Source organism: Anolis carolinensis, chromosome 2, assembly GCF_035594765.1.
Source record: "Anolis carolinensis isolate JA03-04 chromosome 2, rAnoCar3.1.pri, whole genome shotgun sequence".
NCBI classification, from domain to species: Eukaryota; Metazoa; Chordata; class Lepidosauria; order Squamata; family Dactyloidae; genus Anolis; species Anolis carolinensis.
Genome location: NC_085842.1, coordinates 127,960,023 through 127,986,346, shown reverse-complemented (window position 1 = coordinate 127,986,346; position 26,324 = coordinate 127,960,023). Strand labels below are relative to the sequence as shown.

At 44.1% G+C, this 26,324-nt stretch overlaps 1 protein-coding gene across 2 annotated transcripts in view; it reads right to left on the bottom strand.

Moving 5' to 3' along the window:
- The window catches only part of atp10b (ATPase phospholipid transporting 10B (putative)), a 165,484-nt gene that overhangs the window by 8,351 nt on the left and 130,809 nt on the right, over window positions 1-26,324 (bottom strand). For both annotated transcript variants that reach the window (XM_016996159.2, XM_008117492.3), the window contains 11 exons: window positions 15,810-15,989; window positions 13,753-14,359; window positions 13,256-13,362; window positions 11,441-11,567; window positions 3,883-4,067; window positions 3,056-3,371; window positions 2,508-2,584; window positions 1,882-2,007; window positions 801-1,001; window positions 583-663; window positions 388-492 (listed from right to left, as the gene is read on the bottom strand). In XM_016996159.2, coding sequence (XP_016851648.2) covers window positions 388-492; window positions 583-663; window positions 801-1,001; window positions 1,882-2,007; window positions 2,508-2,584; window positions 3,056-3,371; window positions 3,883-4,067; window positions 11,441-11,567; window positions 13,256-13,362; window positions 13,753-14,359; window positions 15,810-15,989 — 2,112 coding nt within the window. The remainder of the gene's footprint in view (window positions 1-387; window positions 493-582; window positions 664-800; window positions 1,002-1,881; window positions 2,008-2,507; window positions 2,585-3,055; window positions 3,372-3,882; window positions 4,068-11,440; window positions 11,568-13,255; window positions 13,363-13,752; window positions 14,360-15,809; window positions 15,990-26,324) is intronic.

Sequence of the window (26,324 nt, the reverse complement as noted above, 5' to 3'; positions counted from 1 at the left end):
AATTAAGCTGGGCATTAATGTATAGATGGCTACATCAGTTCACAAGAACACATTATCCTCTTATGGACACTCAGGTAATGATTACTGGAACCAGGCCCATAGCCAGGATTTTGTCTCGGGAGGGGCTGGGATTTTGGTTTGGGGTGGGGGCGGAGGGCTGAGTCTGAGTGGGAGAGGGTCTACCCTAGCAAACCTTTTGTATTGTTATCCCAATACCTCCATGCATATGGGATATATTGAACATGGTGATCAGATCATGATATGAATAAACATAACAGTTTAAATCATAAATGTAAGGCCTTCTCGCGGACCACCCTGAGAATTTCAGGGGCTGAAGCCCCTCAAGCCCCCCCCCCCCCCCCGCCTGACTGGAACTTATATACATACCCAGGCTGGAATTTCTAAAGCTTGGTGAAAAAGGATAGTAAAGAGTGCAACTGTATTGATTACTGTCCCAAATGTGAACACACCAATGTCAGAATCTTTGTATACCTGGAAAACAGGGAGGGAAATCAGAAGTGAATGAATAAGACACAATCTAAGTTTTCCTGAAAGCCACTGGGGAATGTCTCAAATACTTACTAGATAAGGGACAAAGAAGCAGATGAGGCTCTGGTAAAAGGCATCCAAAATGGCAATGAAAAAGGTCCGGGGCCTGTAAATCTATAGCAAACCATGAGACAAAGAGAGATGAGATCTTCACATCCCATTTTATGGTAACTCAACTTGTAACTCATCATTATAAAATCAAATTTGGTGTTTTCTTGCAGTCCACAGAACACAACCAAGAAATGCGTTACCTCTGAATTTTGTCCGCTCTTGTAAATGGCAGGCAAGCTTAATAGAGTTTCTGCAGAAATATCTTTATCAAAGATTCCAGAAATTATTGGTGGAACAGAAGTGAAAAACAGGTTGAAAAATATCAGTTGCCAGTAATCAATCATGGTGGCTCCAGAGAAAGCACAGTAAAATTGGTACCAGAAGAGCAGGTTGACATAGGCCTGAAAGGTTAGAAGTTGAAATAGTTTCAATGGCTGTAGCATTCTAGAGATGCATCTTTGCTAACTGCATACAGATGATAGAACAAGAATAGCAAACTGATTTATAACTCAGTAAACTGGGGTATTTTTATTTCAAGAGGTTTAGTCCAAATGACTTAATTAAAGTACTTGAAAAGCAAGCATTAGAACTTGACTTTTGGCCAGAGTGCCTTTTACACCAAAACATAAAATTGAATCTGAGTTGGACTCTGTTTCTGAAGCAGAAAACAGAGTTGTTGGTGGTGGGGAATTTAATATAACAAAGCAATGTGGAAAAGGGATGCTTGTTCCTTTTACTTCTCGCTCTGTCCTCTGTGTTGCTTTTTCTACCACAGACTTCTTAAAGTGCATTTGCCTTTGCTTTTTGAAATCTTGTGGACAAAAAATTTGCTAGAGAGGTCTAGACTAAAGTGACATCAGATTAAGCAAAGGATTTAGAGCCAATTCTGTTCTGAATTGCTCTAATTTTTCCATTTTGTACAGCTTGTGAAGACTATGCCAAAAAGAATTTCAAAACTTTGGGGGTATTTTTGGATTCTTTAAAAGAGCGGATTATTAAACAGAAACATCTCTCCTTTTGCCTCTTGGGAAAAAAATGTCAAGAAAATTATTTAATAAATTTAAGGCCCAATCTGCTTTTATTGGTTGGATATTCATCATTCAAGATTCTCATTGTGTTTGTATGGAATGTCCTTCAAGGGTTTTTGTGTGTGTGGGACATATGTAATATTCTTGCAACTACAGGTTTGGTAGGAATACCTAATCAAGTTGAATATAAAAAACAACTATCCTATTTATCTGTAACTATAAGCATGGCTGGCATAGAAATATTTGAACTTACCAAATTTTTATAGAAAAAGTATATCACCATCTTTGCCAAGCGAGAATAGCACCAGTGTCCATGGACTAGAAGCAACTTCTTGAGATGTTTAAATTGTGATATAGCAAAATCACTGGCCATGACAGCCTAGAATAGAGAGCATTTGAGAACACAAATCATATGTTTTTTTACGTTATCTGGACCAGAATAAATCAGAGACCAGTTTCTGTTATTAGCTGTCTACCTTAATATGGGAATGGGATACAGGATTCAATAAATAAGGCAAACGTATAGGCTGAGGTGAGGAACCTTTGGCACCCCAGGTGTTTTCAGCTGGAGAGCCAAAGCTCCTATAGTTCCCACAATATGTGACTATTGGCCATGCTGTGTGAGGCTATAGGAGATGTAGCCCAGCATATTGAGAGGGTCAAAGGTTCCCTGTATCTGATATAGTGATTTTGATAGATTGTGGGAATGGATCATTTCACCATGGTTTCATAATGGATGATAGTGTGTTATGTCAGATAGCTATCATGATAACTCATGTTCCTGTCAAGTGTGCATTCTATAAATACTAAGTACTAGTGAAAAATGCCTTTGCAGTAGTCACCGAAGGTTACTCAATCCATGTCCTTGATTATACGTACCTGCATACCTTCTTGTCCAGATATGCCAATTCCAATATTAGCTGCCTGTATCATACTTACATCATTTGCACCATCACCTACAAAGAAGGAGACAGTGAGAATGAAGACATTTTTCAGTTAAAGCAAAGCCTTATTTGGTATATATCTCAGTGTGAAATACAATAATGACTACTGTCAAAGAGTGGCTTCAGTTCACACTATTAGCCTAGTTAAATTCTTGCCATAACCACAGACTTTCTCCTCACATTGAAATTCCATTTTTATTTTTCTGAAATGCCTCTTGATTTCAAAACCAGTTTGTCAAATTCACTGCAGTGAAGTTTTCCAAAAATAAATATGGAGCCCCTGAACTTAAAGAGGTATTAAATGCTACATATAGGATCAGGGAGCTCTTAAAAATATCAAATGAGCTTTGTGACAAGGGAATCCATGAAAATCTGGCAAGGCAGATTTACTTTAGATTTAAAATATAATTTTAGCTTTCACAGTTCAAGCTAAATAGCAGCAACCAATGCCAAGTCAAGTTGCTTAAGTACCCAAGTACTCACCTATTGCCAATGTCATAACTTTTAAATGACTCCGTACCAGCTTGACCACCATACTTTTCTGCAAGGGCGTACACCGGCAGCACACCACTGAGCGGCTATACTGGGTCAGTTCAAGAAACTTGTGCTGAAGTTGTCCTTGGAAAATGATGTTTAGAGTTGTCCCATCAACCACCAGTCCAATAGTAGGAACTGGTGTTACTTTGGTTGATAAAGAAAATGGCAGCTTAATACCAAAAATATTCCATGTTGTTCTTGGAACATATTGAGTTTTCTTTACTTCTTCCAAAGCGATGTCTAGCAATGACTCACATGTTTCCTATGGAAAAATAATGGCATAATTTGTTATGCTAAACTGACTGTAAACAATGGTGTGTTCCTTTTATAATCAGTGTTAGCTTTTTAATGAGCTCACTGTCCTCCATTTCCTTTGCCCATCATAATGACTAGCAACTCCTTGTGTCAACATCAAGCTGCCATGTTCCACAATATCACAAATTGTGGGTATATCTTTTATCATTTTTGTGGTAGACATTCAGGTGGAAATAGAAGTGGTGAACGTGCCCATCTTGAGAATTTGCTTCAGAGTGTGAATACAGACTGACACGATAGAATTATTTTATACCATGGTGACTTTTGAGTGGGGGGATTGCGTGGCTATCAAGATCAGTTTGAGTTTGGATTAAAACAGGTGTTGGATGGTAAGCATAATATTAACAGGGTCAAACTGGAGCAGGTTACTGGACACTGAAGTTGAGATACAACTCTCGTGTAGATTTAGTCACTGTCACAGAAAATTGCATAGCCCCTGAGAGGTCATTAGTGCTCACCTTACTTTCTGTGTTAATAGTAAAGACAGTCTCTCTTTGGTTTAGAAGTTTGCAAGAGTAAGCAATGTTGACAGCTGTTTCCTGCTTATCTCCAGTCAATACCCACACCTGGATCCCAGCCTCTCTGAAAGCAGCAATGGTATCTGGCACTCCATCTTGCAACCTATCTTCAATCCCTGTGGCGCCTGGTGAAAAAGGAGAAAATGAGAGCCATGGCTGAACTGAGTGTGCTGAAGACACTTACTTGGCACCAAAAATCAATTGCAATATCACAAAGGCTTGCTTTGTTTGAAAATAAATTGCATCTAACCTTTGGATAATTGATAACATTCTAAAAAAAGCAAATTTTTGAAAAGCATTTGTTTACTTGACACATCTGTTTTTCTTCCATATTGGAAATCCACCAACACATTGTACAGGAAGTTACCAGATAGCTGTTCACCAAGGTTTCTACATGTGCTTAGTTTTATCAAGCTAACTGCAAAATCAGCTTTTAAACCATGTACAGTACTAGAAATGATTGACATGCAGAATTTCTCTGTTGTTTTACTGTGAGACATATAGTGACCATACAGGTAACAGTGGAATACATCGTGAATAACTACTATATGGTGTAACACTCCAGTACTGGGAATGTAACCTGAAATATCAAAATACTCCACCATAATGTAAAAAACGCCAATGCATTATACTCAAATATAATATTTCATGGCAATGTAGTTATGCAGTCTGTCTCTGATCCTATTAAATGGAATCTCTTTTGTTCCTTGTAATAGGAAAAACCATTTTTTAACCTTTTGCAAGCAATCTTGCATGTCAGCAAATTAAGCTGCATAACACAGATCTCTAGTGCAAGCAGGACTATGTTTGGATGTAGCTCATTAATTTATACACTTTGTATACACCCTATCGTATTTATTATACACCTGTGCATAGAAGTATACAAGCATTTTTCCTTTTCATCTGATCATAATCACCTGGATCATAACAAGTATCTTTAACAAGGTTAACTGAAAGCTAACCTATTTAATTGAAAGGCATTTACTAAGCAAATCAGCTTATCTCCTCAAAGAAAGATAGGCTATATTGCATTTTCTTTCTTTAGATATCAAAAATTGATGTAAGAATGGTATATGAATACTGAAGGTAAGATCTGCAGTGACAGTAGTATTCAAAGAGAATAATTACATCTTGACCACCAGAAGTCAATGCTAAACTGGTGCTGATCTGTACATGTAGTAGAAAGCATTGTTTGAAGCATGGATGGCTAACTTGTGCTATCTGCTACAAAGGACACCCACCACAGAGGTATATGGCACTTATGGACAGGCACAAGGGGGCCTTGCTCTCGGGTCTTGCAATGCTGCCTATACTGTTGGTTTATTTTATAGCTTAGACACAAAGCCTTTGAGGCATGATGTATGATACCTCTAGGTTGCAGTTTTAGGCTGTGCATTTTTATAGCACAGTTATAATAATAATAATAATAATAATAATAATAATAATAATAATAATAATAATTTATTTATTTCCATCATTTATATGCCGCCCTTCTCACCCGAAGGGACTCAGGGCGGCTCACAATACAGTAGAAAAATAAAACATAGCAATATAAAACAATCAATTTAAAACAATCCCATAAATACATTTAAAACAGTATAATAAAATACTTAATCCATTCGTCCACATAAACCTTGCACGTAAACCTTAGTCCGGACCGAGTGAAAGCCATCATAATTCATTCATTAAACGCTTGTTCGCAAAGCCAGGTCTTTACCTTTTTTCTGAAACTCAGAAGGGATGGAGCCTGCCGGATGTCACTGGGGAGGGAGTTCCACAGCCGAGGAGCCACCACCGAGAAGGCCCTGTCCCTCGTTCCCACCAGCCGCACTTGTGAGGCAGGTGGGACCGAGAGCAGGGCCTCCCCAGACGATCTTAAAGTTCTCATGGGCTCATAGGAGGAGATACGTTCGGATAGGTAAGTTGGACCGGAACCGTTTAGGGCTTTGTAGGCCAAAACCAGCACTTTGAATTGGGCTCGGTAGCATATTGGCAGCCAGTGGAGCTGACGCAACAGAGGAGTGGTGTGCTCCCTGTACGCCGCTCCAGTTATAAGCCTGGCTGCCGCTCGTTGTACTAATTGAAGCTTCCGGGCCGTCTTCAAAGGCAGCCCCACGTAGAGCGCGTTGCAGTAGTCCAAACGAGCTGTAACTAGAGCGTGGACCACCGTGGCCAAGTCAGACCTCCCAAGGAACGGGCGCAGCTGGCGCACAAGTCTGAGTTGTGCAAAGGCTCCCCTGGCCACCGCCGAACCTGGGGTTCCAGGCTCAGCGACGAGTCCAGGAGAACCCCCAGACTGCGAACCTGTGTCTTCAGGGGGAGTGCGACCCCGTCCAACACAGGCTGTAACCCTATTCCCTGTTCAGCCTTACGACTGACCAGGAGGACCTCTGTCTTGTCTGGATTCAATTTCAATTTGTTAGCCCTCATCCAGTCCGACACTGCGGCCAGACACCGGTTCAGGACCTGCACAGCCTCCTTAGTGACAGGTGGGAAGGAGTGACAGAGCTGGACATCATCTGCATACAGATGACACCTCACCCCGAAACTCCGGATGATCTCTCCCAACGGCTTCATGTATATGTTGAACAACATGGGGGACAGTACTGACCCCTGCGGGACCCCACAAGTCAATGGTTGTGGGGCCGAGCAGGTGTCCCCCAAGGACACCATCTGGGACCGACCCTCCAGGAAGGACCGGAGCCACTGCAGAACAGTACCTCCAAGCCCCATCCCAGCAAGGCGCCCCAGAAGGATACCGTGATCGACGGTATCGAAGGCCGCTGAGAGGTCCAGCAGAACCAGCAGGGACACACTCCCCCTGTCCAGTTCCCGGCGTAGATCATCGACTAAGGCGACCAAGGCTGTCTCGGTACCATACCCCGGCCTGAAGCCAGACTGCGCCGGATCCAGAAAATCAGTGTCAACCAAGAATGCCTGGAGTTGTGCGGCCACCACACGTTCCATGACCTTGCCCAAAAAGGGGAGATTGGAAATAGGCCGAAAGTTCTCTAATTGAGTGGGGTCCAGTGATGGCTTCTTCAACAGCGGTTTGATCACAGCCAATTTGAGGCTCGCTGGAAAAATGCCTTCCTGAAGGGAGGCATTCACCACCACCTTCACCCACTCGGCCAACCCCCCTCTGGCTTCCTTTATCAGCCAGGATGGGCAGGGGTCTAGGATGCATGTGGTAGCCCTCACCTCTCCAAGCACCTTGTCCACATCCTCAGGCTGAACCAATTGAAAAGAATCCATCAAAATAGGACAAGCAGGTGCTCGTGTTACATCCCCGGAGACTGCCGTTAATATGGTGTCAAAGCCGGAGCGGATCAGAGCGACTTTGTCCGCAAAGAACCGAGCAAATGCTTCGCAGCGGGCTGCCGAGTTGTCAGGGATCCCGTCTTGAGTGACGGGATTTAACAAGCCTCTGACAACCCGGAACAGCTCCGCCGGACGGTTCTTTGCAGACGCAATATTAGCTGCCAAGAAAGCATTCTTTGCAGCATCTATTGCCGCGGCATATGCCCTGAGGTAGAGACACAGCCGTGTTCGGTCTGATTCGTTCCACTCTGAACGCCACACTCGCTCTAGTTCCCTCTTTTTTCGCTTCATCGCTGCCAACTCCTCAGTAAACCAAGGAGCTGGTTTAGCTCGGTTACTCGAGAGGGGACGTTCCGGAGCAATCGTGTCTACTGCCCTAGTCATCTCCCTATTCCAGAGAGAGACCAGGGCATCAACAGGATCACCAACCGAGGCGGCGGGAAACTCCCCAAGAGCCGTCAGGAATCCATCTGGATCCATAAGCCTCCGGGGGCGGACCATTTTAATAGGTCCCCCACCCCTGCGGAGGTTAGGTGGTGCATTCAGCCTAAACCTGATCAGGTGATGGTCGGTCCATGGCAAAGGAGCGATGGTAAGCTCCTCCACACCGCCACCTTCCTCCCATCCCTAGCAGAAAACCAAGTCAAGTGTGTGCCCCGCTCTGTGGGTGGGACCAGATACCAATTGGGACAGCCCCATGGTTGCCATGGAGGCCATGAAGTCCTGAGCCGCACCAGTCAGGATGGTCTCAGCATGGACATTGAAGTCCCCCAGCATTAAAAGCCACTGGGACTCCAATGCCAGGCCCGAGACCACCCCCGCTAGCTCAGGTAGGGAGACTGTAGTGCAGCGGGGTGGGCGGTACACTAACAGAATCCCCAATCTGTCCCGGTCACTCACCCTCAGGTGGACACATTCAAACAAGGTTGACTGCGGGATGGGGCACCTGATCAGGGGGATAGACTCCTTATAGACCAGTGCTACACCGCCTCCCCGTCCTCCGGATCTTGGTTGGTGCTGCACGGCATACCCGGGAGGACAGAGTTGGGTGAGATTGACCCCACCCGCCACATCCAACCAGGTCTCCGTTATGCACACCAGGTCTGCCCGTTCATCCAAGATGAGGTCTTGGATGATTGCTGTTTTTCCATTTACAGACCTGGCGTTCAACAGCACCACCTTTAATCCGGAGGAACCGCCAACCTGGGTATCCAAGTTTACCATATCAGGAGGCCGTTTTAAATCTACAAGAAATCTCTTCCTCTCCCTAGGCCGAATCAGTTTTGGCCTCCCTTTCCCGTATCTCCCCCTCCCTTGGATTACCTCTATGGGGGCCCCTCGGCTAGTGGACATCCTCCCCCCCCTCCATGGCCCCTCTCCCCTTCTTCCGTCATTGGGCTGGCACTAGCTTTCAAATATGAGCCAGATCCCTGCTTAAATTGTATCTCACTCCACTCTCCTTTGGATGTAGCTCTTTCATCTCCCCATTCCCCCCACTTGGGAGTTACTAGCGTAAAGTGCAATATAAAGTTCTTTAATTTCCCAAAAGTGCAAAGTGCTAAAGGTGGAGGGGAATCTAGTTCATAGATTGTTCTAATAGAATCAATGGGGTGAGGGAGGTAGATCAACAAGCTAAGGGATAACAATAAAATCACCATTAAAGTGCCAGAAGCTTTAGCTCTTACTACAGCGTTATACAGTTCTTCCAATAATAAGGTGACTTTGTGCTTCAACATCCCCGGTAAGACTACAGCTGTTCTGAAGGTGAATAAGGCACACCCTCCCCTAGCTTCTTAGGCAACCCACCCCAACCCTCAACTTGTAGCTCTGAGTTAACACGGCTGAACACAATTCATAGCAGCATGGAAAATTCATAACAATCAATTATGAGGGCTAGATAAAGTGCTCAGTCCAGATGATCATCAATAAAGTGCTAACAGTGCATTTCTAGATGGAATGCGGTGCTGGAGCAGTCCAGTGATGGTTGGGTGGGAAGACAATGCACAGGCCCTGCTGGCCTAAGTGGGTCAGCAGACTGAGTGGATTGGCAAGCTGACTCACTGAATAGCAGGGACCAGAAGATGGAATGTGCCTTTAGTCTTGTGTGGAAACTCTGCCCGGTTGAGGAGGAGGCTCCAGGCCGTAATTGTACACTTGGCTGCCTCAGGAACTAGTAGCAAAGTATGGGACAATATGGGGATGATGGTATAGTCCTTATAAGCAGTCTGGCGGCTGGATGTAATGCAGCAAGCAGCACAGAAGCTTCTTTCCTAATAAGAGGGCTCCATAAGTCAATACCTCCTGCTTCCTCCAGAGGTCCCTCCCGATGATGTTTAGCCCAAGTCTCCACAAGTTGTTGAGGGTGATTAACCCAGGGCCTCAGTCCAAAAAGGGCCAGGGAGGGGAGAGAAAGCGCCACAAGCTGAACAATGGTGGCTACAAGAGTCGTTCCTGATCTCCTTCTTCTTCCTCTCCTCCTCCTCTCGGAGACACACTTGCAGCCCCCTTAATACAGCAGCAGCAGGGGGGGGGGAAGGAGCCACACGGAGGTCACAGGCGGAGAGGGGACAGACATCAAAGAATAAGAATAGGTCCCTGGATGGCCTATTTATATACCGCCCTATCTCCCGGATGGGACTCAGGGCGGTTTACAGTCATAAAAGCAACACAAACATTACATAACAACATAATACACATTATTAAACAAAGTAAAATAATACAATTATAATAAATAATAAATAATAATAAATAAATTATAAATAATATTATAAATAATAATAAATAAATAATAATAATTATAAATAATTATAATAAATAAATAAATAATATTTATTATTTATAAATATAAATAATACAATTATAGTTGGGTTGTTGTGAGTGGCTGTCTGGCCATTTTCCAGAAGCATTTTCTCCTGATGTTTCACCCACATCTATGGCAGGCATCCTCAGAGGTTGTGAGGCATATAGCACAGTTGCCAGAAAGACTGGTTATCACAGATGGAAACTAAACTAACGTATTTTTGCAGTTAAACTAAGACACTGAATTATACTTTGGATAAATGCAATGATCTCTGCCCCTAAATCTCAGCTTATAAAGCTGTTCCTTTGCCTCACATATTGGAGAAGGAAGATGCACTAGCAATGTACTCATTGTTACTCAGGAAGATGGAAAAGTGTGAATCTTGCACACTTCAGTTAATGAGGTAGACAGATTCTTGGGCTGTACTCCTTTAAAGGTATTTGGTACAAGGGGCAGAAATAAAGAAGAACAATTCAACAGGATATCTTTTTCTCCCCAAACTCACAATTCGAAGATGTGAAATGAAACCATCAGTTCAGGTAAACCTTGTACAATTTAAAAAACCGTGAACCTTCTAGAAACAAACTTAAATCCTCCTCCAGCATGCAACCAGGAATGACTTTTTCTTTCACCAGCTTCAACTTTTCTTATCAGTTCTATGTACAGATCTACACTTTTCAAAACTTGTTGGGATAGTTGACGAGGGACGTTTATCCATTTTCTCTTGGCATTGTTTGTGAATGCACAGTAAGCACTTCTAGAGGTATTGCTAGTTAACTTGTTTGCTGTAGGCAAACATATGGCTATAGCAGGATAGGCATGAAAAGAACCTTGTACAAACCAGCATCAATTGTGTTTCTCCAGCTTGGCATCACCATTTCCCCAAGATCAATGCTGCCAGAAACCTTCAGTCTAGCTAAAGGTTTTTGGCAGCGTTGATCTTGGGGAAATGGTGAAGCCAACAAGTAAAAGCCAATGAGTAAAAAAGATGCTGGGCAGATATAAAAACACTTTGTACAAAAGAGCATCTTTGTCAGAGAAATACTCTGTGTGTCTATCTATCTGTCTGTGTCTGTCTGTCTGTCTACCTACCTACCTACCTCCCAACAAAGAAAGAGCCATTTTGTATAATATACAAAATACTCATTTTTGTATGTCTCTGCACAAATTGCAAAACCACATAAGCCATTGCATATGAAACTAGTCATAAAGTGCAATGGTAAGAACACTTTCATTAGAAAGAGGATGAAATTTGTTTCTTTATTAGTGACTTATTTTCAAGTAAATGTGCTTAGAACTAGACAGAGGTTAAGAATTCCCTGTTTTTGGCTGATGTCACCACATTGTATTGCTTCATAATGAATCATTTAAACATACCAAGCAAAGTGAGCTTAGTCTCCAGATGGTGTGCTGTCTCCATTAAGAGCTCATCTCGGTTTTCAATAGCAGATTCTGCTTCACAACGATAGTTGGCCCATCTCTGAAAGTCATCTTCACTTAAGACCTGCCATAACGAACACTCATAATCTTAATACAATTTCTTATTGTATTTCTGTAGCACCCTGCATTGTTTGAGGTAAACATTTCAAATGGAATTACATGATTTATGATGGAATTGTTAGATCTAATGTTTGTGATTGGTTAAAGAAAGTGAGAACTAATGCAAATGCAGAAACCACAATGACACGTGAAAGTTGATGGAGTGTTCTTGAGAACTTCAAGTAGATGGTGATGTGCATATGCAATGATATTACCCCTGAGCATAAAGTAGTATTTAAAGTACATTGCAGCCTCAACTAATGTATATTAGCTATGAAATATATCTCACAGAATTCATTGGGGTTGTTCTAAAGTAACTGAGATGAGCTTTTAATTAGTAAACATTCCGCATAAGGTGTCATAGTATTGTTTTCTAATGAAGAAATCATCACATTGCACCTTTTTTTTTCTTCATGGAATGGGACTATCTTGCTCTATAATGCCACCTTAGATTGAGGGGAAGTCATAGGGAGGAGGAAGCAGGTTTGTTTTCTGCTGCTCTGGAGACTAGGACGTGGAACAAATGGCTTCAAACTACAGGAAAGGAGATTCCACCTGAACATTAGGAAGAACTTTATCACTGTGAGAACTGTTCGGCAGTGGAACTCTCTCTCTGCCCTGGACTGTGGTGGAAGCTCCTTCTTTGGAGACTTTTAAGCAGAGGCTGGATGGCCATCTGTCGGGAGTGCTTTAAATGTGATTTTCCTGCTTTTTGGCAGGGGGTTGGGCTGGATGCCCCATGAGGTCTCTTCCAACTCTATGATTCTATTATTCTATGACAACATCGGCAGTGATGGTATGGATACATGCTCTTCCATATATATTGTTTTTGTTTTAGTTGTGTGGGCGTGGAAATACCTTGCCTTCTTCACACAATGATCAAAAATTTGCCTACTCACTTTCCCCTTTCAACTACTGACTCTATGCCCATGTAGTGGCCAGTAGAGAGTACAGAATGGCTAAGAAGAGTCTGGCTATGTGACCACAGCCAGATACAAAGAGACAAAGACATCCTCTGGGAAAATTATGGAAAGTGAAACTACATAGCACTGATTCCAGACATTTCTTTACAGCAGTAGTTCTCAGTCTGGGGTCCCCAGATGTTTTTGGCCTGCAACTCCCAGAAATCCCAGCCAGTTTACCAGCTGTCTGGCAGTTGAAAGCCAAAAACATCTGGGGACTCCAAACCACAGTAACTAAATAAAATCCTTATGACTCATGAGAATATTTCCATCTAAATATCATTCTCCAAGTCCATTATTCTATGACTGTAATCTACACGTCATATTCTATGGAGCAATTTTGGGATGATTATACAGGCTTTCACAGAACTTTTTAAAATCCACAAAAAACTGCAGGTTTGGGGAATATATGCCTTGATTAATCAACCTGGCAAATACTGCATGAAATATATGATAATATGTGTCTCAGAATGCTTTTGGGAACATTTAAGGAAGGCTGAAAAGAAGAACAGAAATGGAAAGGCTGGAATGCAGTACTAATCTTTTAATATTAATTTTAAGCTATTTCAGATCAGGAAAAAAAGAATAGGTAAGGTCTGAGAAAATAGATGTGGACAGTTTCCAGTTTCTATAAACAGTTACACAAGCAATTTCCAAGTGAGAAGGTTTTTAAAAAGATCTGTTTTTTTACCTTCTTAGCTATGCAGAGGGTTCTCAGGCCTTCTTGTGCATATATATCTAAATGTTTTTGTGTGAGATTTCTTAATTTTCTCATACGCTTTTCATCAGGTAGACTAGCTGTGAAACACAGATGGATAAAGGGTTATTTCAGCTATAGATTATTTTGAGACCAAAAAACAAAATTACCATCTCATTTCTCCTGTTAAACAAGTATCTGATGATCTGCAGTACTCTGACTTACAAATGCAAAATACTTATATTTTCATGAAAATGTAGAGACCATTTCTCTATATCTAGATCAGGCTTACACAACCCATGGGGTTCCAGGTGTTTGGGACTCCAGTTCCCAGATGCTCTATGCACTTGTCCAATGATCAGGAGTTCTGGGAGCTGAAGTCCAAAAAACCTGGACAGCCACAGGTTGTACAGGCTTGATCTAGATCCACACTTATTTATATGTATTTCATGCTACAGTTCATTGGCACAAGTTAACTTTGCACAAATTACCTTTGCCTGGGTCTTCCAGTAAGTCCATGATGATAGAATCGGCCCCTTTGGTATAGACAATGATCTCCTTGGTAAGCGGATGCCTCACCACCACTGACATCCTTTTCCTGTTGGAGTCAAATCCCAGAGTAAATAAGAGGTCAAATGTTAGGAGGGTACCTTCCGGCGGCCTGACAGTCACTTGTTGTGCAGTTCGTGATACTAACGTAAATCCATAAGCACGGGCTGCATGGACGAGAGCAGCTTCATCTGGGCTTTCAGCCTCATAACAGATGTCTGGTTGCAGAAGACCTTGACTATCTGGTCCATCACAGACCTCAATCAGTGAAGGGTCCAGATCCTCAGGGGCATTATTCCCAATGACTGAGTCCGTTCTAAAACTGTCATCATCTGTTAAAGTGAAGCAGCTCTGGCTATGGAAATAATCTTTTCTTTCAGAATCAGTGCAAACTCTAGTGCTTTCTGAGTTTAAACTCTCTCCTAAGTTTGAACTTGACCTCATTGACTGGAGAGACTGGCTGAAGCTTGCCAGCTTTAACCGCTGGAACAGCTGGTGAATTCTCTCCAGGGAGAGTCCTGAGGATTTTGTCAGTGCAGGAGTAGTAACCTTGAGAGGAAAGAAGGAAAGAGCATTAATTACAACCTGAAATTATACACTGCAGTACAAGACTTTGAGAGTATTTTCAAATCAGCAGGGCAAGACTATCCATCACACAACAAAACATCAGGTGATGTTTCCAGTTAAAATGAATGGGCTCATTAAGAGGATGTTAGGAGTATTGTTGCTTTGCTTATTTGCATATTGTAGAAGCAGACTAAGATGGAAATGCCTTACAAAGTATTGAGATAGGAAATATGTACCTCAATAATCCTCTTGCAAAAAAACAAAAAACAAAAAACAGGGCTGTTTACTAAAGAGCTTTAGGTTGATTAATTTTGTTTGCCTTTCAAGTGGTCACTAAAGTAATTAACAAAATTCGCCTACTAATGCTAAAAGTGTTTTTCTGATTATCTTAAATGAAAGTGACTGCTTTTCTTAAATTGTGTGTCAGGACAGAATTAGAAGAAGAGGAAAAAGGAAAAGATCCCCACAGGGTTCAAACCAGAAAAGATCAACGACTGGGTATGGATTAATCAGTTTGTTTTTGCTTTGTGTTCATTTTTCATGGATTCTTTTACAATAATGTAAAATGCATTTTGTATTCATTTTGGTGTGGTATTTAAAGCTGAAAATGGTATCACACAATTCAGATAAATGTGAAATAATGATACTACAGTGGAACCTCTACTTAAGAGCACCCCAACTTAAAAGCATTTTAAGAGCAGTGTTTTGACTTAAGAGCTAGTGCCAGAGCGAGTGCTAGCACCAGACTACAGGGCTTTAGGGCTTCAAGGGAGCAGCCTCCATGCCTTGTGTGCCATGCTCTTGTCCACTTTGGGAGATTGCAGTCCGCTTTGCTCTTGTTCGCCTTGAGGAACTTTGGGTTAGTTGATTTTGTGTGGTTTTTATTCCTGGTATGTTTGGCTTCATGAAGAGAGAGAGGGAGAGAGAGCAAGAGAGGGAGGGAGGCTGAATTAAGGAAGTGATTCTTCTGTCTATTCACTTTATGCTTCCTTGCCAGACTTTTGTGCTTCTACCATTTTAAAGTTGATCTTTCTTTTTTATTTTTCCATGTGAATATGCATTTATACATTTTTGGTATTTATAAAGTATATTTTCTTATTTAAAATCATGTAACAAAAATGGGGGGGGGGTGGGAATTGGGGGCCTGTAATAGATTAATAGCATTTCAATGGGAAAATTCATTTTGAGATAAGAGCATTTTGAGTTAAGAGCTCAGTCACAGGACAAATTAAGTCAAGGTATCACTGTATTTATATTTTGGGTCATTCAGGAGGTGTGATCATATTGGTTCACTTCCAAGTATAACCCAAACCAAATTCTCATGCAGTTCTATGGCACAGTTCTTTCTTACCGCCTTGATAGCTTTCATCATGAAACTGAAGTCTGTCATTAGATCCAGCGTTTTCAAAGAGACATTAAAGTGAGCACTTACCCTTTGTCTTGGGTCAGTTGCAGTGGAAACTACAACAGTGTTGCATAGGGTCAGAGCAAGAAAAAAGTCTGTGACTGCAGAAGTAGGATTTGCAAACATAAAGGGTGTCAACGGCTCTAGCTGGCATGATGCATGTCTCACTTTCATCAACAGCTTATTATCTGGGATCACATCTTTTTCCTGGAAGACACATTATTTAAATCATTGTATTATATCTAATCAAACTCTATCAAGACCACAAGTGACTTAGCAATGTATTTCCACCAATGAGTACATTTATATTTGTATCTATACATATGTGTATGCCTGCCTGTACATTTTCTTTGACATTTGCTAGTGCCAAGACTTTTGAATAAAACCTTAACACCTTTTTTAAAAAAACCTTAACACTGATTTGCTGCTTATTGGATTTCTTGGCATTGGACCTAAGGGAAAGGTGCTTGGAAAATATGTTGCACTAACTTTTTGCTGGGAACTGCTGTTTCTTCTTCTTCAAATGTATTTTTACCTGAGGCTACAACTTGTCATGCTTGGCACATAAATACCAGGAAACCTGGCACTTAGTAAACAAAACATCAACAAGCTATAGCATACCAGCCTGTTGATGAAGGAATAAAATTTGTGCTTAGTGTTAATATAAATAATGATAAACCATTAAATAGAATATGTTTTTGCTCCTAGACAAGTTTTGTTTTTAATTTTGAAAGAAATCAGAGCAAAACTGGTGTCTGCTGTTATGCTTTCAATAATTTTAATTTTGATAAAGGCTTCCTCTAGACAGAGCAAATATGCTGAGAAATTGTGGTGCTTGCTGTTAGAGTTTATTCTTTTTTTAAAAAAATATCCAAACAATATTTCTGTTGTCTATACTGGCTGCTTAAGCTGGGACCAGTCTGGAGCATCATGCCCCAGTCTAGTCCCAGAGCGACTATGATGAAGGCCAGACAGAGGCGGTCCAACCATAAGGCGAACTAGGCACTTGCCTGTGGCGCCATCGTCCCAGGGGCGCCATCGTCCTGGGAGGAGGGCACCACTCTCCACCTCCTTCTCTTTTGGGCCTTCCGGCGGCCACGCTGGGCCTCCCGGTGCCCGTGCTGGGCTTTCCGGCCGGCGCAGACCCACCTTCGCACCACGGGAGCCCACCTTTGGGGCCTTCAGAGATTGTGAGGTCTGTGGGAACTTGGAAGCTAGGTATGTGGGGTTTATATATCTAGAAGGTCCAGGGTGGGAGAAAGAACTTTTCTTTGAAGCAGGTGTGAATGTTGTAATTAATCACCTTGATTAGCATTTAATGGCCCTGTGGCTTCAAGGCCTGGCTTCTTCTTGCCTGGGAGAATCTTTTTTTGGGAGGTGTTAGCTGTCTCTGATTGTTTACTGTCTGGATTTCTTCTGTTTTCAGAGTGTTGTTCTTTATTTATTGTCCTGATTTTAGAGTTTTTTTTAATACTGAGGGCTATCTGGGTTATCTAAGTCCACACTGCCCTATATCCCTGTTCAAGGTTTAGTGCTAAATTCGCAAATATAGTAATTCCTACATAACATTACCATGTATTGAACTGCTTTTTCTATTGATTTGTTGTAAAACATGATGTTTTGGTGCTTCATTTGTAAAATCATAGTGTAATTTGATGTTTAATAGGCTTTTCCTTTATCTTTCCTTATTATCCAACATTTTCGCTTATCCAACGCTTTTATTTTTCAGTGATTGGTTTGGGGGGGGGGCGCCAAAATTCTGTTCGCCTACACTTGAAAAGTATAGGTTGCTTACCTGTAACCGTATTTCTTCGAGTGGAAGTCTGTGAAATTCGCACATATGGGTTAAACTGCGCCTGCGCAGACTTTCGGAACATTCTAGAGCTTTAAAGAGACAATTTGGCGGAAGCCCCGCCCATCTCCCCATAGACTATATAAGCCCGAAGGCGGGGCTTCGCCTCAGTTTCCAACCGACAGAAAGCAGTTGAAAACAAGGCATGACACAGCGGGGAGGACGGGCGGGGCTGTGCGAATTTCACAGACTTCCACTCGAAGAAATACGGTTACAGGTAAGCAACCTATACTTCTTCTACGTGGAGTCTGTGAAATACGCACATATGGGTGACTAGCAAGCTACTGACCTGGCGGTGGGTCATGCCACGCAGGAAAACAGCACGGCTCTCCCAAAGGCAGCATCCTTCTTCTCCTGGACATCCATCTTGTAGTGAGCGGTGAAGGTGGACGGAGTCGACCACGTGGCCGCTTTACAGATGACATCCAAAGGTATGCCCCGAAGGAAAGCTTGAGACGTGGATAGCGCCCTTGTGGAGTGCGCAAGAACCTGGTGTGGAGGTTCCTTGCCCGCCAGTTGATAGGCTAGACGAATCGTGGAGGTAATCCAGGATGCTAACCTCTGAGAGGTTACTGGGAGACCAAGCTCGTCCTTCCTGTATTTAAGGAAAAGTCTAGGTGATTTCCTGTGGGGAGCCGTCCTATGAATGTAATATAACAGGGCTCTCTTGACATCCAAAGCGTGTAAGGCATTCTCTAATGCAGAGGCTGGCTTTGGAAAAAAAGATGGTAAGACGATGTCTTGACAAATGTGAAACTGTGAAACAACTTTAGGTAAAAATGTCACATCCGTCCATAGAACGACTTTGTCCTCATGGAAGCGGATGTATGGAGAGTCCGCCCGGAGGGCAGTGAGCTCACTAGCCCTTCTGGCGGACGTAATTGCCACCAAAAACGCTGTCTTCCATGACAGATGTGCTAGATCGATGGAGGCCATGGGCTCAAAGGGCGGCTTCGACAGTTGTGACAGCACCAGTTCGAGGCTCCAGGCCGGAGGGGGCATAGATATAGGCGGATGTATATTTTTGTACCCTTTTAAGAAAAGTTGCACTAAAGGGTCTTGAAAAAGGGATGGTTGGCCAACCTTCCTCCGAAACCAAGAGAGTGATGCAACATAACATTTAATTGAAGACAGGGACATACCCCTCTCCGAGAGGTAAACAATGAAGTCTAATACCGTTGATGTAGGGGCGGAAAGAGGATCAACCGCTAAAGGTAAAACAAAGGACTTGAAGCGGGACCACTTATAAGTGTAAGCCTTTTTTGTGGAGACCTTCTGGGCTGCATCAACTATGAGGCGGACAGCGTCCGAGAGGTGGACCGTGGTTTCAGTCTCCAAGCTGTTAGTCGGAGGGACGACACTTCGGGATGCCTGACAAGGCCGTCCTGAATTGTGAGGAGGTCGGCGCTGCATCGAAGTCGAACATAATCGCCGCTCGATGCCCTGAGCAGCGGCGCAAACCATGGCTGGCGGGGCCACCACGGGGCTACTAGGATGCAATTCGCGTTGTCTGAAATGATTTGCGAAACAACTCTGGTCAGAAGAGGAAGTGGAGGGAAGGCATAGAGGAGGCCTGGCGTCCAAGAGAAAAGGAAGGCGTCTCCTAAGCAGCCGGGGAATGCGCGAGGGTGCATTCGAGCGCAAAAGCGGGGGCAATGAGCGTTCACCGGAGATGCGAAGAGGTCGACCTGAGGAGTTCCCCACCTCCGGGTGATGAATCTGAACTCCCTCTCATGGAGACGCCACTCGTGAGTCTCTGACTCCGCCCTGCTGAGGGCATCCGCTAAGGTGTTCTCTTTTCCTGGCAGGTGGATTGCCAATAGGCGAATGTGCCTTCGAATGCACCACTCCCAAATCCGTATAGTGATGACTAGGAGAGTTTGAGAGCGCGTACCCCCTTGTTTGTTTATATAATATTTCACCGTCGTGTTGTCCGTTATGATCTGGACAACTTGCTTGTTGACCAGACGAGAAAAAGACTTCAGGGCCTTTTCCACTGCCAGCAGTTCCAATGCATTTATGTGAAGTCGCCGCTCTTGAGGTGACCATCTGCCTCGAATTGACAGATCTAGCAAGTGTGCGCCCCATCCCAGAGTGGACGCGTCCGTTGTAAGCGTCAGTGCTGGGCGCGGCGAAATGAACGGCAGTCCTGCGAGGACATTGCACCGCCTTGTCCACCATGATAGGGCGGATAACACTGGCTGTGGGGGGTAAAGCCTCTTGTTTTGAGACTCGTGAAGCGGGTTGAAAGATCGAAGAAACCAGCTCTGAAGTGGTCGGATCCTCAACCGAGCGAATTCTGTAACAGCCGTGGCCTAGAATAGATTGGATGGTCCAAGCTGAGGCGTGACCTCGATCTTGCAAGTTCCTGACCAGGGAACGTAAGTTGGTGAACCGGTCCTCCGGTAGGTAGGCCTTTCGAGCTCTGGAGTCTATGATGGTACCGATGAACGTAATAGATTGGGTAGGGGTAAGGCAGGATTTTTCTAAATTGACCATAAGGCCAAGGGCCTGCAAGAGAGATAGAGTATAACGAATATCAAATTCAAGCTGTTCACGGGAGTCTGCAACTAGCAGCCAATCATCAATATACGGAAAGACAACAACAGCGTGCTGGCAAAGGTGAGCTGCCACTACCGCCATGCATTTAGTGAAGACCCTAGGGGCCGTAGACAAACCAAATGGCAAAACATTAAAGGAGTAAAAACAGTCGTCAACCGCGAAACTAAGGAACCTGCGGTGACTCTCTCTAACAGAAATGTGGAAATAGGCATCCTTAAGGTCCACTGTTGCTAACCACGCCCCTTTCCTAATGAAGGGGAGGATGGAGGCGAGAGTGACCATACGGAACTTACGCGGTCTAATAAAAGAGTTAATCAACCGTAGGTCCAGGATGGGTCGAAGACCGCCTCCCCGCTTTGAAATTAAAAAGTAGCGGGAAAAGAAACAGAAGCTTGCCTGGTCCGGAGCCACCGGAGATATTGCACCCTTGTCTAGGAGAGTAGATACCTCCTCTAGCAGGGTGACGGAGGCTGGAGTTACACAAATGCGTCCCACTGGAGGGAGGGCGTAAAATTCAATGGCGTAACCCCTAGATACAATATCAAGGACCCAGGCATCTGTTGTTATTTGCCTCCATTCGTGTAAATATGGTTGGAGCCTATCCAAGTACGGGAAAGGTGTTGACCCCATAGGGAACTGGGTCCCATCTGGTAAAGAACAAGGATAATCTAAAACAGGGATTAACATGGATGGGGGCGAAACTGGGACAGCCACGGAATCCGCTGTCGCACCAGTACTAAAAACGACGTTTCTTGGAGTCAGTGGTCTTAGTACCACGAAATTGACTCTTGATAGGCAAAGGGGGTCTCCTACCTCCCGTTGCTGACGACTGTTGTCGTTGCCTACCACGGAATGAGGGAGGGCTAAATCGCCTACGTTGGTATTGCGACTGGGAGCCCCAGCGTTGGCGCTGATAAGGGTATGGGTGGTAGGGATGCTGGCCATATTTATTAAGCGTTTGCTTCATCTTGTGTGAGTGTTCCAGCTGCGAGTCTGTATCTGTACTGAAAAGACCAGCCTCATCCATAGGTAAGTCCTCAATTAGAGCGCGATTCGACGGGGAAAGAGTAGAAGCTCGCAGCCACGCATGGCGTCTCAAAGCAACTGCTCCTGCAAGGAGTTTGCCTGAGGCATCAGCTGTGTTCTTCGCCAACTCCTTCTGCAGGCCTGCCAGAAGAAGGGCCTCATGTTTAAAGGCTTTGGCCAGAGTCTGGTCAGCTTGTGGCAGAGAATCCAAAAAAGGACCAAGCTTGTTCCATAAAAAGGTCTGATATACACTCATGTAGACCCCATAATGAGCCATACGAGCGAACAGGCAGGCTGAAGAATAGAAATGCTTAGCCATAGTATCCAGCTTCTTGCCTTCCTTATCTGAAGGTGAGGCCTGATTTTTCTGGACCGGCTTGGGCTGGGCATCAGTTACTACAGAGTTGGCCCTTGGCAGCTTCGCCAGCCAAGAAGCTGAAGATAGATCTATCTTATACATATTCTCTGCCTTCCTAGGCGTAGCCGGCACGAGAGAGGGTGCAATTCCTTCGGTTTTAATAATCTTTAAAAGGTACGGCAATGTGGGAAGAGGTGCAGAGACTGGACCTCGTTGTTCAGAAGATGTAAAACATGGGTCCTCCACCACATTGGCAGGTTTAGGAGTAGGAAAGTTAAGTGCCCTCGATAATCTGATTAGTAGAGCTGAGAAATTGCGAAATTCCTCCGCCTGATGTGTATCCTGTTCTGGATCTCCCTGAGGAGGGACTAAGTCCCCTTCCCCTGCCTGGCCAGATCCAGCATGATCCTGGTCCTCTTCCTCTAAGTGGCCCTTAGGAGATTGGTGAAGTGGGGCCTCACTAGGCAGGGATGAATTAACCTGTTCAGGTTGAACAGAAGGCACAGGTATAGGGGTAGCTGCTGGGGCTAACACAGAGGCTTGCGGTTGTTGATTAATAGCAGGGCCCGCCGGTGAAGGCCTCGAACCCGACAAGGCCCTGTCACTTTGGTCCCGGTAAAAATCATAAGGGTGGAAATATCCACCATAACCAGGGGGGAGGAGGAGGGTAGGGATAAAAATAATCTGAGTAACGGTACCGGGACCTTAAGCCAGGAGATCGAGATCGGGAGACAGAGGAGACTCTTGAAGGACTCCTCGAAACCGAGCGCCAGGATTCAGCTGAAGGGGAGCGGCGTCTAGAGGCCCTCACATCACTGCGGCCCCGACACTCACTGCGCATGCTATGCTGCCCTGGCGTCGATAGATGGCGCCGAGAGACTTTGGGAGGAGGCGTGGTCGAGCCCGAGGCGTGCGGGGGAGGCGAGCCTGACATTGGCGCCGAAGCGCGCACTGGGCGATCAGTAGCGCTGCCGCTCCATTCCTTTTCTAAGCCACGGGTTGTTTCGACAGGCGAAAGCTGAGGCGGCGCCTCCATTGCCTCCACTGAAGTAGGCGGGGCTGGCTCCCGAGGAGCACGGGCTTCCACTGAACTCCGATCCGGAGGACTCTGGGGCTCAGAGCCAGAGAGTTGCCTCCCTTTTTTAGGCTTCTTGTGGTCGTCTTTCATCCTAGCCTCTTTATGGGGCTTGGAAAGCTTGGGTTTTTTCTGTGCCAGCCCCTCTCCTTTCTGAGGGCTTTCCACAGACTCCTCCCTCGGCAGGAGCAATTCCTTCGCCTCCGAAGAGGACGGTAAGGATGGTGGTTCAGAGGCAGGTCTTTTGCCCAACAGGGCCCCTTCCGGAGCCAGCGCTTGCTCATAGAGAGTAGCCTTTAAGCGAGCCTCTCTATTTCTCCGAGCTTGCGGCGTAAAACCTTGGCAGATAGGACACGTCTGGGGATTATGAGTCTCTCCCAAACAAAGGAGGCACATAGAGTGCCCATCCGAGTCAGGGAGTTTTCCGCCGCAGGCCCCACACTTTTTAAAACACAAAGTAGACATTACTGGCCTGACTACAAAACGATGCCCAGAGGCAGTCCGAGTGAAGAACAACCGTAAGTATTGAAGATAAAGACGTAGTCACAAATCAGTCCGTGTCAAAAACCGTTAAATTCTGAGGTAAATCACTGAGGTAAATCACTGAAGTAAATAAGCCCTAGAAGTTCCTACAGTCCTCGCTTTCTGGCGGAAAAGAAGAACTGAGGCGAAGCCCCACCTTCGGGCTTATATAGTCTATGGGGAGATGGGCGGGGCTTCCGCCAAATTGTCTCTTTAAAGCTCTAGAATGTTCCGAAAGTCTGCGCAGGCGCAGTTTAACCCATATGTGCGTATTTCACAGACTCCACGTAGAAGAAATACCTAGGGCCGGCTCTGAGGCCAGACAAACCTGGCTGAATCTTCTCTGGCATTGCTTTGGAGTCCAGACAGTCCAGCTGGGTTGAGGTTGCATCAACCATGCTGGGGCATCACCTCATCTGTTGGGAATCGCTCTTCGCTGGCCAGAAAACTTTCTGTGAGTGCCTGGTCATTGCCTGTCATGTCTAACAGAGGTAGATCAACTGCCTCCTTCCTCCTAGTCATGTGGGTGGCCCATTCTGGCATTAGCAGATGTGGCTGCAGTGGCCAGGTACTCATATGGATTACTATGGCTTGTGGGGAGATGCAGTGATGACAGGGGCATGAACTATCCTCTTGGGTGGTAGTATCTATTTGGAAAGAGGACTGGGACAAAATTAACCTGATCCAGCAATTCAGACTGCTGAGAAGCCCCAGAATACTCCTTTTTTGATGCCAAAAACCTGGGATACTCACTGGAAGTCCCCATGCATCATGGGTATATTCAAAGTGAGAATCTGTGTTTTTTCATGAATCTAGACAATTCCCCAAACTACCTTCTGGAAATTCCCAGCAACAGATGCAGAATTTATTTCTTTACATTTATTTATTTATTTATTTATTTATTTATTTATTTTTAAAGTCTGAAACATATTGAAACAATATATTCCCTTATTTTGTATCCTTTTAAATATTTTGTATAATTATTGTACTATAGCATATCAGTGAAATGGTACTATAATTTTAGTTTTTAGAAAACAACTTTAGAAGAGCCCTAGTGCATATCCAAGAAATTGCTACAAGCAGCACATCAAAGTAATGGAATGAATGAATGTCAAGGTAACAAGAACTGGCAAAGCCCAACAGAATTCAGGAATCTATACCATGAAAGGAACTCATGCTTCCTTAGGCCAGGGGTTCTCAAACTTTTTCAGCCATGGAGCCCTTTTTGAAGCAAAAGTTTCTCGTGGAGCCCCAAGAAATGTTTATATATCATATTATACATTTTATATATATATATATATATATATATATATATATATATATATATATATAATGCATGAGCAAACTTTTTTACCAACATAAATTTAACAGTATTTCAGTGGAAGACCCCAGGGGCCATCCAATCCAACCCCCCTCTGCCATGCAGGAAAAGCACAATCAATGTACCCCCTGAGTGATGGGAGGGAAATAGGTCTTTTTGGAAGCAAGGAAGGCAAGGAAAAAAAGACGTTTGGCAGCAAAGGGTGGGGATGGGGTGGGTTTTTGGGGTGAGTGAAGTGGGGAAGGGGGAAGAGCAGGAAAGAGGAGGGGGAGGAGGGGAGTGAGGAGGGAACCTTGGAACCCCTCAGTATGCTTCGTGGAGCCCCATGGGCTCCCTGGAGCACACTTTGAGAATCGCTGTCTTAGACTAATGTGGAAAAATCATTAGTCTTGTTTTGCTTTTCAGGGGAGCTCTTTTCAATACAGGCTCTCTGCCTTGGATTATATTTCACCATTAAATCTTTGTTAAAAACATTGTAACTTGATAGTAAAATAAAGATAACCACCACCTGTCACTTAATTGTAACATTTTTCTCTCTCTGATTTTGAAGAATCAGGTTTTTTTTGGGGGGGGGGGAGAAAAGAGAGTCTTAAATGGTGAATACTCAACAAAATCCTGAAAAGTGGGAAGCAAGCAAACTCATTGACATATTATGTTATATCCAGGGCACCATCAGTCTTCCAAATCATCTCTTCCAAGAATACATCTCTACTCAGCTTCCATGTCTTCAATTATCTGTGGTATTACTCAAACCTCACAACTGGATCTTTTCCACCCCCCACCCCCGCCGTTCACCTTAAGTTTGATCCCCCACAAAAAGTATATTGTTAAAAAGTAAACCTGACAATTCCTCAGATGCCTCTGAAGGAGACACCATTAATTCCTGCAACAGCCTAGCATGAAAGGATCAATCTATTTGCAGCCATTTTCACAGTGTCAGAGAATATCAATGGCCAAATAAGAACATTTGAAACTACGAGGGTTATCCAGAAAGTTCATTACGTTTTGGAATTAAAAATAAACAAAGTATAGGAGAAAACATTTGCCATATTCAGATGAAAGCCAGACCCAAATACTAGTTCTCACCATAGTCCCCACTGAAATCTAGGTAGTTATCATAGAAATAAAAGTGTTTGAAAAGCCTCCCCCCAAGATTCCCGCCTGGCTTGCGTCCTGAACCAGGCTGGCTTCCCTTCCCTCAGCTGTCAAGTGGTGTGCTCAGCTTTCCGCACGATCTTCCTCGATCGTTCTTTTGTTTTGCAGTTGCTTGCAAGGAAGGTTTTTTGGGACAGGAAAGGTGTGCTTCTTGCAATACCTTAGAAGAGCACCTTCCTTGCAAGCATCTACAAAACAAAAGAGCGATCGAGGAAGATCGTGCGGAAAGCTGAGCGCACCACTTGACAGCTGAGGGAAGGGAAGCCAGCCTGGTTCAGGACGCAAGCCAGGCGGGAATCTTTGGGGGGGGGGCTTTTCAAACACTTTTATCGCTATGATAACTACCTAGATTTCAGTGGGGACTATGGTGAGAACTAGTATTTGGGTCTGGCTTTCAACTGAATATGGGAAATGTTTTCTCCTATACTTCGTTTATTTTTAATTCCAAAACGTAATGAACTTTCTGGATAGCCCTCGTATGTGCCATGTGCTTCACATGTCATTGACCCCAAAGGGCTACACAGCCATACAATTTTGCCTGTGGTCTGTCAGGCTACTGATGTGCATATTTGTTTTACCTCCTGAAGTTGCAACTGGGCATGGTCTACTTCTTTGTCCTTCTATCCCCTAAAATATATGCAGGAGAAATATAATGACTGTGAATTTTTGTT